This window comes from Teleopsis dalmanni, chromosome X (genome assembly GCF_002237135.1).
Source record: "Teleopsis dalmanni isolate 2A chromosome X, ASM223713v2, whole genome shotgun sequence".
NCBI classification, from domain to species: Eukaryota; Metazoa; Arthropoda; class Insecta; order Diptera; family Diopsidae; genus Teleopsis; species Teleopsis dalmanni.
Window position 1 is genome coordinate 64049472 of NC_051848.1, and position 16873 is coordinate 64066344.

The window sequence follows — 16873 nt, forward strand, 5'->3', positions numbered from 1 at the left end:
ATATAAGTGAAAATTATTTTGAGTCCTGCGCAAAAACTAATGTATTTTTTGTGACTAATTATTTTGAGTCACAATTTTAAACCGGGTTCTCTAGAACAATAAAGTGTCCTTCGCAAAAACGAATGTATTTTTTTGTGACTAATTAATTTGAGTCACAATTTTAAAACGGGTTTTCTAGAACGCTAAAGTGTCCTGCGCAAAAACTAATGTATTTTTTTGTGACTAATTAATTTGAGTCACAATTTTAAAACGGATTCTCTAGAACACTAAAGTATCCTTCGCAAAAACTAATGTATTTATATATTGAAAATTTGAAATATAGCACCTGTAGCTGAAGATGACAACGTACTGATCAACAAGGCGATATCTTAACGATTGTACCTAGTTGGGTAATATAAGGATATTGATAGAGTGTTGTAGTAAAAAATATACTTGGCATTGCAAACTGAATTGTCATTTTTCTTGTATCCTTTCAAATACATTTAACTATTTTTGTTTGCATTTTTTTCTTCAATTATAGATAAAATGATGGGCATTTTACATTTTATGCAATTAATGATTTAAAATATCATTGCGAATTAAATCGTTTGTGTTCATGGTAAGATACATAGTTTTCTTTAAACGTTTTACAAAATATGAACATATCTATAATAATTAGTGTAAATTCACATATAATTATGAAGTCATATCTTGAATTACATAAAATATGTATTTAGTATTTGGATTTAATTTTTAAATACTTGAATATTTTGATTTTGGTTTTAAATGTTTTTCATTTACTTTATTTTTTATATATAATTTATAATTAGTATTCAATTTCTTATTGTTGTTGTATTAAATATGTACTAACTATCAAGGCAATATTTGATTGATATAAAATTTCGTAATTTGAATTTCGTTTATACTATTTTTTAGTATATTTTCCTTCGTAAAATTGTTAATTGGTAAGAACATTAAGCAATTATTAATTTTTGCATTTATATTTATGTTTTGTTGACTTCAGTAATTAACTTTTAGTATTTCAGCTTTTTTTTTTTTGAGCAGTGTACAAATTAAAACTTGCCCTTTCAAAAAATAATCCTGCTTTATTTTACGTATTTAAGAGTATCTATAATTATCTCTCCAGTATTAAATAAATAAAACATAAGTTAGAAAGTTTTGAAAAGATCCTAAATAATATACTTAGAAAATAACAATTAGTTATACTAAATTTTATTTAATATATATATATATATATATTTATATATATATATATGTATAGATTTAAGTACTAATGTTGATTAAATTAAATTTAATTTTATCCTAAGCTCTAATTGCGAAATTCACAACCATTTGGCCATAATAAATAAGATACAATACATACATATATTTTATTTAATAATATTTTTTTGATTTTTTAACTCCTTTTTTAATTTAATTTTTTTTTTTAATTAATTTTTTTTGAATATTTGAAATATTTTTTTTCTTTATTTAAGTTTTTTTTTGTGTTTTTTTCTTTTGTATAATTATATAAATTATATTGAACATAAGTAACCAGATTTCTTCTTTTGTATTATTTATATATAATATCAAGCGCAAAAAAAACCATTTTTATTTATTTGTATAGGAAAAGATTTTTGTATAAGTACAGAAAAAAATTAGAAAATTATTTATCAATATGCTAAAATTTCAATTCCCGTCTTGCAAAAAGCTCATTATAATTTAATAATCATTATTATTTCTCTTTTTATTTAATTATATTTTTTTATATATGAAAATCAATATAAATAACAAGCAAAAAAATTAAAGAATTATTTTTCAATTGTGGAAAATACTCAATTTTGTATTAATGAGTTCACCACATATCTTAATTTTTTTAAAAGTTTCATCTTATAAGCTTTTTTGAATATTTGATGTCAAAAACGTTAGAGATGTTATTAAAAATATATTTAAACAACGATTAAAAAGAATAAAACAAGAAATAAAAATAAGTTTTCATTAAGGGGATTGTCTATAAAGCATTTTGGATTTTTAGCCAGTATTGTTATCTAAATCTATATATGTATATGATTAATGGGGAACAAAGATACTTGCTCAATAAAAACATAAACCTTTGTAAAAAAAAAATTTTAACTTACGTCTATTTTTCATGATTAAAGGGCATGATCTCCAGACAAGACCAAATCTTATTTAAAAGAAGAGTTTACATGTGCTCAATCAAATGAATGTAAGCGATTATATTGAATCAAAATGAACTTTCTTAAATATCCATGTATATAAATTTTATAAGTCAAGTGGGACACTAGGTTGATAAATAAAATATGTTCATGTTACTATTACGCTGAACAGATAAGAGTATACCACAATAACACTAAATGCTTCATCTGTCCTTCAAGAAAATTCTGTGATAATATTTTGATATCAAAGCAAAAATTTATCAACAAAATATTAGAAGGAAAAAAATGATTTGGCTCCTGGGACACAAACCTAGACTTAGTCATATCTAAATCATTCCAAAAAACATAAACAAAGAAAGTCTAAAGTCACTCTTTGGTGCACTAACAGGCCACACCTCCTGCAATAAACGTCTACACAAAATAAGTATATCCAACACAAAAATTGCAGATTCTGCTGTGTTGAAGAAGAGTCTATGGATTATCTGATCACCAACTGTAATCCACTACGCCACAGGTGCATATCAACTAGATGATGAAGACCTTCAGAAACTACCTCCAAAGGAGCTAGTTCAATTTCTCGAGATATTAAATGTCTAAATACATAGAGGTGCACAATAGATCAAGCTGGTCGTAGTGCAGAAAGTCCTTAGCCTAACCCATAAACCATTACATTACATACATTACAATTCTAACATAATAATCTCATAGGTATATCAGTCAAAAGCTCAGTCAAGAGCGACATAAAAATTCCATACGTTAAGGACGAGATTACCTGGCCTTGATATATGTAATATTATATTATATATGATATTACCAATAATTGTAGCCAGTGACTATCCTGGCGGAAAAGCGCTTAGAATATTCTCGAGGTAAAATATACCTATCGTAAACGAGACAAAATCCAGGTACTAAATTCAAATTAAAAGTAAGAAAAAAAAGTTGCATTGCAAATAATATTTTTGATTATAATTTTGCCTTAGTGTCCAATATATTAAGTTATTACGATGACAGAATGGATCTATTTAGGTCTATCAGTCATTGTACTGTCCAATGTATTAATTTAGAATATAAATACAAAACCGATACTGATTTTATGTTGTTATTCTTTTTTAAGTAAATACAAACATATGGTAGTAACAAGTAAGTACGATAACAGCATATGTTTAAGAAGATATAGCGTAATGGAAGCAATAAATCTTAGAAGCACGACAAGAACCTTTGACATATAACTGGAAGACTTTGCAACGGAACTTACTAACTTTTGAGTAGTAATGAGAATGGTATGAGAATGGTTTAATTTAACGTTTTCAAAAATATTTCGGATTTTATCTAGAATTGAATGAATTTAATATAGTCAATTTTTAAAACTTTTAATTTACACTTTATTAAGGAAGATGTTCCTCACTTTGTGGGCGATTATAAAAAAAAAGTGATAAAATTTTTGGAAGGGAGAAGAGTCTGTAAGTATTCAAGTCCTTTCTAAAGTTAAGGTCAAAAATTAAAATAAAACTAAAACTATTAAAAAATAAATAAATTAAAAACTAATTAAGAACTAATTATTAATTAATTAATTAATAAAAAACTAGTAGAAACATATGAATAATTGAATATACGTTATGCATATTATATAAATTTTTTAAAAAAATTTGAAGAAAATTAATTTATATAAGGAAGGTTTCAATCCTTTCATTTATTATTAAATATAAAATCTTATTTTTTCTTCTCCTATTCTAGTCGACTATAAGATAGCTTAAAAAAGAATGGAGAGGGGGTAATATTGCATCGTAGACTTTACTCAGCACATGCATTAAAATCAAAATCCCCTAATTATTGTCCTAAAGTAAATAAAGTAAATAAAGTAAATAATATAATGGAAAGGATGCACAAATACATTATTTGTAATTAAATACAAATTTATATAAATTTCAGTGCTGTCTGTTTTTTTGCTTTCTGATTTTTAATGATATGTAGATGCATTGTAAATATTTAAACTTTTGAATAAAAATCGTTAAAATCGCGTTGTAGATATTTTTTCAATGCATATATATACATGCATATATGTACGCAGATCTAAACGATATACATATGTACATAAATATATTGCATTTATCAAGTTTTAGTTTTTAATATTTAATTGTAAGAAGTCGATTGAGAAGTTTACGTTGTTGTGTTTTATGTTTTTTTATTTTCATTTTAATAAACTTTTTTCCTATATTTTCTATATTTCCTATATCTGCATATTTTTTAATAATAAAATAACTAATCCTAAACATACGAGCATATAATCTCTTTGAGCAATTTAAAATAAATATACATAAACATACAATTATTTTATATTAACATTAAATATGAGTAAAATATATACGTATTTATGCCTAAACATATATAAATATGAATATACATTCATATACGAATATATTACATTTATATACATAGCCATAAATAAATATATATATATATATATATGTATGTACATGTGTACATATATTATTCCCTTTACTTATTTAATACAATAATAAGAGCATGATTAACATTTTAATTCGAGGAGGGATTTCTTTAAAAGGAATTAAGTCAACAATTATTATAAATGAAAAGTAATAAATATAGGTATTACGAGAATATGTATGTATATAAGAGCATATGTAAAAACTTATACATAATATATATAGGGTTTTACATATTCGTGTATGTATATATACTTGCTAGAGTAATGCACTTGTTATATATTCGATATTTCAAGTTAACCGATGCCAACTTGAAACATTTACGGTTGTTATTCAGTCGGAACAATTGTTTGATCCAAATCCGGTTTAGTGTCGTCAGGATCAAGACTTAAACAATCGGCAAAATAGTGTTCCATCGATGAATAAACATGTTCAAGAACGCCGATTAAATCGTGTCCTTCATCTGCATAAGTCTGTTAAGGGAAAAAAAATATTATTCAGTATTTATGTTTATTAAAAATAGTTATTGTTATATATTAATATTTATAATATTTAGATTGAGAATAAATAAGAGATATTTATGCGCATTACAAAAAGGTTTTGAAACTTAACATTTCTCACTGAGGCCTATTGGCCAATTGCGCAACCATATAAAACTTGATAAAAGCATCTGGAGGCTTTAATAAAACCTAATATGCTGTAAAAGACGATCATTTATTATGATCTACTTTCGTATGCTGGAGAGTCATTGGAAAGTATGCTGGAGAGTCAGTGACAAAATAGCTCTAAGAACTTTTTTCGTCTTTCCCGTGGCTGCAGATCCAATAAAACTCATTGGCTTTTTGTGTTACGGTATAAAACTTTAAGTAAATTTTAATAAAATATAAGATGATCTTTAAGGAGAGGTCTTGTAGCTGCCTAAAGTCTTTCAGCAAGAAAGTTACTACCATGTTTAATATTGTAGGTGACTAAACTCTCTCAGAGAAATAAATTTATTGATAACCAATGACAAAGTAAATGTGAAGCGCTTTTTTATTTTATTCAAAAGTTGTAGAAGGAATTTTTGGAGAGAAGATTCAATCTGCCAGTGTAATTTCCTAGCTGACAAAGATGCGTTAAAAAACCGATTAATCTCTTAATATACCTAATACCTCAATGAAATTGCAAGATTTTTCCTTGTTTAAGGGTGGTCAACTTGCCTACAGCTGTTTACATATCCTTTAATCTTCTCATTTTATATAAAATTGTTTAATACAGAAAGATTTCAAAAGCAGTTTATTTTTTGCATACCGTATGTTCAGATCTTTCAGAATTTGAGCACACTCTTCCAGTAAGGTCATCTGCTTACAGCCTGCTGCGATATTCTTAAAATGGTACTCTTAAAATAGATAAAATTTCACTGCTGACAATAGTATCACTAGATGGGGTACTATGAACTCTCTATATCACCAATATACAGTAATTTTGATAGTGATAATATAATTTAAAATTTTATTAAAATTATACAACAAAGCGTTACAGAAAATATAAAAGTAATATATAAATATTAGCAATCGGTTTTGACGTAACAATGCGTCTAAATTCCTAAATTTATCAAGTCAAGGGCAAAAGAATATGCTTTTAATAAGATAATTTGAAAGAGTAAATAAAACTAGAGTAGTGAAATCAGTGTTTTCAATTTCTCTCGGTATAGGTTAGTATCTATTCCCCAGTTACAAATTTAGACGATCGTACTTTTTAAATCCATTTTTTCCGAATGTTAAAATGATTATCAGCATTATTATAGAAATTACTAGTCTATTTTGTTAATGTGTTTATGTAACAATTTTTAACACTCAAATTTATACTTATGGATTTATAGTTTTATTACGGGGTCTAATGCTTACTGCTGTTATTTTAAAATTAATTTTTATTGCCGCTAATGAGCTTACATACCTGATATCTGTACAAAATATTTGCATCTGTTAGGGATTTCGCTAACTGTACTCCATGGACATAAGGCGCCGTTGAATCTGCTAACCCATGTATTAAGAAGAATGAATGCGATTTAATGAGACGAGCTCGTTGTGTAGCATCAGCTTCTACATAACCTTTAAAGTTTTCAGCTGGGAGCCCCAAAATACGTTCAGTGAAAGCAGAATCTGTAAATAATATGTGCATATATTTTGACCAAATTAAATTAATTACGCCTTCATCTCTTACTGTAATATAACCAGTCAGCAATCGGCGAAATGGCTATGCCGCATTTGAACACCTCTTGTTGTGTGCCTAACACCATAGACGTAACATAACCTCCATAACCCCAACCCCAGATGCCCACTCTGGTTTCATCTAAAAAAGAAATTGTATCTAGCAGGTATCTGTAGAGACAGAAAACAGTTTTAAAAAAAATATTGGCAAATTATTATTTAAGAATTACTTAAGCACAGAAATTTGATCCTGAACTTCCACACCACCTAAATGCCTATATAATTGCTTTTTACTTTGTCCTTTTGCACCACGTACATCTAAACGCACATATATAACATCATTACGAGATGACATATAAGTACCCCAGTCAATACGAAACTTTTCGGATACAGACTCTGAACCTGGCCGACCATTTCTACAAAAAATCGAATCATGAAATGAACTGAAAATTAAAAACAATGTTTGAAACTTACACTTCTACAATTACTGGAAATGCAGCATCTCTTAGTTCTTCTCTCCAACTTGGTGGCAGCAATAATTGCACTTGGGCGCGACTACCGTGTGGCAATGGTATTTCAAATGAACGTTGCGTTGGCAGTGCCAATTTTTGTAATCGTTCAGTGTAAAATGGGCGCGTATCGTATAGAATTTTTACTAAACTGTGCGTTTTATGTGAATGCACTCCTGATACAGGCAATCCGGGGCCTTGACACTCCAATATATAAAATTCGATACCGAATTGTGTTGCTATGGAAGACGTTGGTGTCATAAAGGCGTCGAAATGCGAACAATTCACATAATAATAACGACTACTCCAAAGAGCTTCGCCCAAATCGCACGTAATACACTGTGGTTCAGTTCTATGCAAGACGTAATGTTAACACACTATTAAATATTATAAAATAAAATAATTTAACTTACTTTCGACTGTCGTCGTTTACAGGATCTTTCACTATGTACAAATGTCTTTGCCCAGGCTTTTTGTCTTGTGTCCCTAAATAGTATACCAAATGATTTACCGTGTCCCAACAAAGAATTTTCAATACCTGTAATAAGAATAACACCATAGAATATAGACGAGTTTTGTGTGTAAAAAAGCAATTTAAACGAATGCCTAATTAATTTACAAATAAGATAATTAAAGGGTTTAATAAGTCCTTGCGTACCTCATAACGGCCATGAGAAATAACAGATATCCTTTGTTGGGTTATTGTTATATGTTTAATATGAGTGAAATGCTCTGTACCAGATTCTTGAACGCTAGCCAGTAGTAAAAAACTATTACCATCTGGAGCGTATATAGGATGTGGTAAGATGTCTAGCCATTCGTCCTCTGGTGCACGTTCTGAGTGTATCTAAAGAATACAATATAAATTTTATATAAAAATTTTGTCATATTAACTTATTAAAATAAATTCAAATGTAACTAACCTCTTCACACGTCCAATTCGTATCGGCGAAACACGAAGATATTATGCTATAATTCTGAGACCTCATCATATAAACTGCCGATATTTGGTGATTATGCTCAGTAACCCAACCAGCTGAAGTTATGTAATAATCTCTGTAATTAGAAAGAATTAAGTAAAAGAGGTTTTTATGGAAGAAAATGGGTTATATTCTAGAAGTCTATTAAAAATTTAATAAAAGTTATAAAAGAACTAATTTAAACGTCAATCTTCGGTAGTGAAATTCTGTTGTTATTGGTAAGCGTTTGAACCATAACAAATGGTTTCTTATAATTCCATTCTTATATTAAGTCTACCTTCCATGTGATATGTGCTTAAAGAGATGCTGTCAAATTAATATCACCTATTAAACCTAAAACTACTGCAGGATTTTATGTTGCAGTATTAACATAGACGCAGGGTGTATTGAGTTTGACACATAAGCAAAAAAATCTAAAATAAGTCGAAAACAATGGATTTTAGTTACATTTTGACTATAATTTAAGATTAGAGAAGTGATGAATATATTATTCCTAATATATGGATACGAAGTGTGGTGAGTTTGACACAAAAATAAAAAATCCAAACTAAGATCTGAAATAATGTGTCTGATGAATTCACTGAATACACTGAAAAAATTAATGTTAATTTTCAAACGAGGCTATATTCTCCAAAACTCTTGACAATGCTCTCAAACTTTAAGATTCTTTAATCTTATAACCTCTTTAAGAGATTACAGTATTGGTTTCCCAACTTCATTAACATTACTTCTAATTTAGATCCTTCGTTATATTTGATTTCTTTTTTTAGTTCACTATTTTAAAAAGTTTTTTTTCTTTGCTAATATTTTTATACATTAAAATCGTGCAATTTAGATATATCTTTTCTAAATTTTTTTTATTTCTCCTTGATGTCAACACCTTGATATTCAGATTAAGATCTCTTACAGGGTTTTAAAAAGAAATTCTTAAATTTACTAATATTTTTAATACTACTAAGTTAATAATATTACACCTTAAGGTTAATTATATTAATGTAATTATTCAATACTTACTGCCCATCCAATGATGGCGGAGGCTTAAGTAAATTAAACTGTATATCTGTTAAATTCGTAATATCTACTACCCACAGCTTTACTTCTGGGTTCACAGTACCTGGTGTCGGATAACGGACATTTTTCGTTTCTGGAAATGAACTACCGGACGACATGCCAATACCAGATATAACTGCTCCTGAGGCAAGCCATGGGTATGTCATCATACCCACGTTAGTGTCATTAAAAGAAGCATACATGAAGTGTGAACCATCGACTGATGACCAAATAGCTTCAGGCTCATTGAAAATCTCTTCTATAAAGACAATATTTGTATAGCAACGCCATGTACATTATGTTCTCAATAGTGTTCACAAACCTTGATATAACCAATCAGGCACACCATTATACATCACATTTGGATAGCCTGTAAAAGTTATTCGTATGTCTTCTTCCTCTATGGGTGATTGTCGCAAATATATATCATTATCAGCTACAATAATGAGTGAGGTTGAATTTCCCAACCAGGCTGCATATTGCAGTCTTGTTCTTTGTACCTTGGGGGAATCTTTTAATTTTACAGGCATATGGTGATCGTTTTCAACATCATATATTGTATAAAATGCAGTAAATGATTTTCTAAAAATCTAATTGCGAAAAATTTATTAAAATAAAAATAAATTTTAAGTTTTTTAATTTTTTTCAGAATTAACCTTCTTACCTTCTTAACATTATGCCTAAAGAGAACGTATCGCAGATCATATGAGCATTGATAGCCACGTACATTTAATTGTCTAAGTGTGTGATTGGTAACGAGTGTGCTAACCGAATTCGTAGCGGTATTTAATACAGCCAATCCGCCGTCATCCGATTGGAAGACATACTTTCTGGTTGTTACCCACGCTGGCTGCAGTCTTGTTGGCGTTAGGTCACCTTGTAAATACTCATCGAGTATCATGCGCCTGCCTGACCAATATAATAGTTCGTCAACATAACTAAAAGTGTAAAAATGTTATATTTATTATATCTTCATATTTAAATTCAATATCTATTGCTATTATGTATAGATATATATTGTATTTAAGTCACTAATTTAATGTTGAACTGATATTTTATGTGGATCACACCTTATCTGATTAGTTAAAGCTGAATATCTGAATGAAGATAAGAAGTAATTTGGGTAGAAATAATTGAACTTTTAATTTCATTGGTGGTTAAGTTGAAATTGATGATGAGTATGAAGGGTACTGAAATCCGTGTTTTGAAAGAAATTAATAAATTTAAAGCAACATTGATAAATAAATAAAATAATATTATGGTTTTTCGAATAATAGAACCCCCATCAAATTTATTATCACAATAAACGGTGTTATTTATAGTACTTGCAAGCATTAATTACATTAACTTTTTATAACTGTTTGTCTTAGTGTATTTCGCATTGCTGGACCCCAAGAGCACTTAGTCATTATAATATTTTGGAACATTTAAGATGTTTCAATTCAATGTTCGACTTTGCAAATATGTAATTTAAACTGATCTAGTATCATTACACTCATTGACTTATTATAGATTTGAGCAATATTTTAAAGAATGTCTTATAAGTTTATATATTTGGATCGGAGAATATCAAAAACTATTCCTTTCATCCAAGAAAAATCTTATTAGAAATCAATGGACACAATTTAACTTTCACCGAAAACAGCGCAAGATATTTTCTTTAACATTCATTGATAAAATAAAAATGTATGCCACTTGATTAGCCGATTTAGTTAAATTGGAAGCATTATAAAAGCTAAATATACTACTATTTTAAACACAAAAAATTTCAATTATACATACAAGGAGCTAAAAATTAATTAATGTTAATGTAATGCATAAACTACATAATTATAGTTTTAATCCACACAGTTGAAATCATACTACCAGAAATTTACATAATGAGTTTGTTTCCCGAAGAAGCCCATAAAATCCTTCTTAAAGACTTTAAATATTATAAAGAATATTATGAATAAAGATGTATTCAACTATTGCAATTAACTTGATTACTGTTTTAAATAACTACTGAAATACTGTCTTCAGCACAAATTACAACAAGTCTATTATATAGAATCTACTACAATATATATTTATATATATATATATTTTAATTATGAACTGTTTTTACTTGTAAAATGAGATTTAATATTTTACTTGCTGCATAATTTATCACTAGCTGAAAGAGAATAGGCGCGACAATCATTTTTCATAATTATTATAACCAATTCTATTATATATATATATATATATATATATATATATAATGTACATATATATATAAATATATATTGTAATGGTGCAGTGTTAGTATTCCTAAAGTGAGATTTAATACAAAAAATTTATCACAAACTTCCTGAAAGAGAATAAGCGTGACAACCATTTTTCATAACCCAGTCTATTTTATATATAAAAGTATGTTTTTCAATAACAATGTGTATAGAATATCTGGTTAATGATTCATTATACAAACTAATCAACAGTGAAGAGAATAAGTATATATGAAGTAGATTATACATAGGTATATAATATGTATAATTCATATAATAGTTTTATGAATCTTGTCCAAGTATCTCGACCAAAGGGTTGTTATATCAGAAAGCTCCTATATATAATTTATTGCTTATGGCTTATCTTTTTTGAAAGAAGACGACAATTTAATGGTGATATTAGTAACTATAGATGAACTGTGAAAATCTGTTAGTGTTTGCATAATTTAAAGCAAGTTTATTACTTCCCCCCAATTCATTAATAATGCTATTTCTTTTTCTATTTAAAGGTCCAATAATGATATTATGTTTAAGATTACTACAAGCTTAGTGATTGTTCTTTAAGTTGATATTTCTTTGATCAAAAGTTATTTTGCATTATAGTGGTAAGTATCAACACCAAATAGATCATTTATGAGTTTGCAGCCCCCAAGATTAGCAGCCCAGTGGTTTATATTATCTAATTGAATACTAAAATATAATGAATTATTATTTAGTGGGATTTTGAACATGCAAAAAACCATCTATTTTTGCTGTGGCTAATACTTAATATAAAGCCATCTTACGATTCAGATATTATTATTTTTTTTAAACATAATTTTACTTTATTACTTATATTAATGTTTATATAAGATTTATATTTATATAAGATTATCATGGAAAAGTTTATTACGAAAGCAAATTTGATCTCAAGCAATAATATCATAATCAAAAAATTTATAGGAATCTCTTTACAACTCTTTTGAGTGATATTAGTTGAAGGATAGATATTAATATATACCAGTTATAGCTATTCATTATACGTTAGTTAAAATGTTCTATTGGAGTTTAGCCGTTAGGACTTTATTAGTGAATATATTGCCTTTTTATAAGATCCTTATACAGTTTTCGTGTGTTTAATTTTTTTATATATAGCTCTAAATATTACTTTCATCTTTATCTTTTTCTATGACACCTGGCTTTGTTTTATGGGCTTATTTTTTTTTTTTTTGTTCGCCAATCTCATGGTTATCTCAGATTGTAATTTTCCAAGGTTTTCAAGGTCTTTAATTCAACACTTTCTTTGCGTTTCTCCAGTAAGCAAATTACTTGCTTCCAGTTGGTTTTTCTCTCTGGCATGCTGGTACGCCAGACTTTCGACATAATTATTCTTTCGTGTACATATTTAACTAATTCTTCGACCTTTTCTATCATATGAAAGTCTTTTGGTGGGTTGTCTTTTGGATTTTTCACCGTTTAGCTACCACATTCATTGCAAGAAACCCTAAGATAGATGAATACAGACTAAATGCATCTAATCAAATTTTATATAAATTTAATAGGTGTTTCATCTTTACTGATAAACAGTCAGGTAAGCTGTCAAAGAAAAATCTATGACCAAAGCCGGACATTTACTGCAGTCTCCTGAAAGTTTTTTAGTTTATTAATTGTTTTTTCAATCTGCAATATTGTTATGAAATCTTGTAACGGAAAGTATTGATGTGTTTCGGTATCTGCATAGTTTTTTTTCCAACTTAGTACTATCTTCCGATTTAATTTATGCTACACAACATTCAACGTACTTAGTATTATTATTGTGTCTTTAATTATTTAAAATATATAATTTTCATTCAAAGATAGGGATGAAAAACTAATCTCTATAGTAATGTCCATTTATAGTGTTTTCTTTGAAAATATTGCGCATTTTGAAGATTTGTTGCTTAATGCAGTATGCTATCTTTTAATCCCTTTAAATGTTCTAAGATAACTTTCAATTAATAGTTCTTAATTTTTACGCTTTTTAACTAAATCTCTCATAAAAAAATATACAAATTTTTGTATATGTATATATGTTTAGCACTATTTTTTTCAACAAATATGAATGCTGGACTCTTTACCTATATTTTTATAGGTTACTTCTTTTGCTCTATGTTTTGTTTCAAAGATTTGAAAGCATTGTGGAATTAATTTTACATTTCAACACGCAATTCTACATACAATACCAAACCGATATTAATCATATTACTGGGGAGTACTATAGTTGTAGTCATTTTCATCACCTCACCTCTCTAGCATCTAACAGATGCTTATATTGCTAAACGGTACGTTCTTAATTTTAATATATTTTCCATAAATCACTGTTACTTTTAAAATATCATCTTTGTCTCTAGACTCGTTTATTCGCTAAGATCCACAAAACAGTATTTTGTCAAGGTTTATCCATCAAATTATCCTCTCACAGGTGTCTTGAACGTATTTTATAGTTTTATGACTTAACCATTGCCTTAGACTTACAAATAAATCATAATCATTATTTCTTCACTGTGTAGTGTTTTGTTCCATTGCTTTTAATCAGAGTCTTTGGTTTTTAAACGAATCCTTGTGAAGATCTCCACTTTTTATTTGTAAAGAGCAAGTAGATTATCTGATTTTGTAATTTCTAAATTTAAGTACATTTTCACAATTTGATTGTTCTTCGCTAATTCAGAAAAAATTAAATCATTTTAACAAATATAGAAGAAATTATAATAATTGTAATGTAATGATTTATGGGTTAGGCTATTATTAGTTTAGGCCTTTCTGTACTATGACCTGCTTGATTTATTGTGTACCCCTTTGTATTTAGCCATTTAGTATCTCGAGGAAAGGAACCAGATCCTTCGGAGGGAGTTTTTGAAGGTCTTCATCCTCTCGTTAATATGTACCTAAAATTTTTTTTGGTGATCAGATGTTCCATAGACTCTTCCTCATCACACCAGAATCTGCAATTATTTGTATTGGATATACCTTTTTTGTGTAGGTGTTTATTATAGTCGGCGTGGCCTGTTAGTGCACCAGAGAGCGACTTTAAACTATATGAATACAAATATTTTATATTTTTTCATTTTTATTCCTTCGATTCCTGTTTTGTTTCTTTTTATTTTAAATATTATATAGATTTTATTGTTTATTTTTTATAAATATTTTTAACATTAAAAATGTGTATATAGCTTTCAACAGGTATTCTTCATCTACGTTTCTTTTTCTGTTTTCCTTTTTTCGTGTTCTTGGTGCTGCTACTTTAAACGGTGTGGTATATAAATATATAAGTTGAGCATTTATACCTAGCTTATGTGGAGTGAAGAAGTTCAATTAATAATTGATATAAAATAAATTTAGTAGTAAATTATATTTATATTTTGTTCTTCTTATTTCGACTTTTTGGTACTGTTGCTTTGACTTTCGTGTAGGTATGTAAATGTATATGAATTAATTTGAGCACTGACTGTTCAAATGCGAGTTAAAGGAGTTTATTTCCAAATTAATATTAAATAAATTAATTGTTTATTAAATCCGTATGTTGTATGTGATTTGCTATGCATAACTTTACTATTTTATTGTAAATGTCATTAAGATAAGTTTTTTTTCTTATGCATATATAAATATTAATGTAAAGAAATTTATAAATATTTCTTGTTTATATAAAATTCATTATATTCTAGTTATCGAAAGTACCTTATACTATTACAATAAGAAAATATATATATATATATATACATATATAAGACATATATAGTATATAGATAACATATAATATATACAGTCAAACTTCCATAATTCAAAGTACCATTTGCAAAGAAAAGGTCCGACTTCTGGAGACTTTGAGTTAGAGAATTTATTTATTTTTGAAAGAAATTAGAATTATATTTAGAGATATTTTGTTATTTGCAATCAAATACAGCATAGAAGTTATAGTGAAGTGAAATATTTAGAAGTTAGGGTTTAAAATTTTTTTTTTTTTCAGTAAAAAGGGATTCCAATTTAATCAAACTCTTATCATGATCACATCAGTTGTAGTATCCTTCGTTTGCAAATAAGAATTCAGAATTTTGAATAACTCTTCTACTTCATTCTTGGAAAGCTGATGAACAATTTCATCCAGCGAACCCTCATCATCGGTTGCACTTAGAATTGGATCCACTCATTCAGAGTTATAATGGTTAATAATATTGTCATCTGTAGGAAAGCTTGATGTACAAATTTCATTGCCAAGCTCAATATAATATAATATAATCGTTAGGAGTAGTATTGAAAGTTATTTTATTTATTTTACTTTTATTTTATTTTTACATGAATTCACGGTGTTCATCAATGTTTTTCAAGAAAGTTAAAGGAATGTCGTCCTGTTTGTCCATGTAGAAAATTCGTCACAAACCCAGCTTTTTTAAAGCAGTGCGCTATCGTTTGACTACCGTTTACCAGGCATTGGCATTTGAACAAAGCAGCAACATAAGGAAGAAAAAATTCAAACATTTGGTTTTGAAAAAGGGACTTACCCTAACACCAAAATGGATTCACACTTAAAACAAAAATTCAAGTTATAGAGTGCACTTTCCCGTTGTCACGTGACAATATTTTTGTTCGAGTTATAGAGGAATTCAGGTTATAAAAATTCAAATAATGGAAGTTTGGCTGTATATGTATATAAAATTTATATAAAATTATATATTCTTTATATATAAATTTTTTTAATTAACGAGCACATTTGAAACTTACCCCAGCAAATAAATTGCGGTTATTATGCCAGCAATAACAAAGCTTATAACTAAAAGCGAAAAGATTATACTTCGCCAGTTGTGACCCTCATCAAGATCCAAGTCTTGGTCCTTTTGTTTGGGGTCCTGCACCTGTAGTGTTTCATCTGGTGGCAAACGCCAAGAGCCACCGCCGCCACCTCCTCGATCAGATGTTACATTTGCATGCATTGCAGTTAACTTGCACTTTAATAAGTTTACTTAACTTCAGATAGAGTTTTCTTGATTATTTGGTTAATATTTTGCTTATTTATATATAATTTTTGGCAGGAAGTTTACAGATTTTAGTTTAATTTAGTGTTGTATATTAAAGTTTTCTTTATTTAACTTTATCAGTTTTATTGAGTTTGCTAATATATGTTTGTGCATTATTTCTGACCAGTGGCATTTTAAAATGGAGAACATTTAGTGTATATGTAAATAATCGTAGTACGAAAGTAGCTTTTTGGGACGGTTGTTAACTGACTGCACTGAATGGCATTAGATCAGCAGTTTACAGGCTTTGGAAGTGGTTGCTTCTGAAAATT

General features: G+C 28.0%; 1 protein-coding gene across 1 annotated transcript; it reads right to left on the reverse strand.

Moving 5' to 3' along the window:
* Window positions 1–4783: 4783 nt before the first annotated feature.
* On the reverse strand, window positions 4784–16517 carry LOC119662116 (inactive dipeptidyl peptidase 10). The gene is made up of 12 exons (XM_038071671.1): window positions 16309–16517; window positions 9993–10266; window positions 9651–9918; window positions 9293–9587; window positions 8222–8354; window positions 7957–8145; window positions 7712–7836; window positions 7264–7650; window positions 7020–7205; window positions 6803–6960; window positions 6536–6741; window positions 4784–5073 (listed from the first exon to the last, which is right to left on the reverse strand). Exons 1-12 carry the CDS (start codon window positions 16515–16517, stop codon window positions 4930–4932), a joined length of 2574 nt encoding a protein of 857 aa, XP_037927599.1. The 3' UTR covers window positions 4784–4929.
* Between the last annotated feature and the right edge of the window lie 356 nt (window positions 16518–16873).

Excerpts from the sequence above, each read along its gene's own strand:
- LOC119662116 (XM_038071671.1), bottom strand. The coding sequence starts at position 16,517 with ATGCATGCAAATGTAACATCTGATCGAGGAGGTGGCGGCGGTGGCTCT. Across the intron at positions 9,588-9,650 it reads GCCTGATTGGTTATATCAAG|AAGAGATTTTCAATGAGCCT; the intron begins GTTTGTGAACAC and ends TTGTCTTTATAG. Across the intron at positions 8,146-8,221 it reads CGAATTGGACGTGTGAAGAG|ATACACTCAGAACGTGCACC; the intron begins GTTAGTTACATT and ends TGTATTCTTTAG.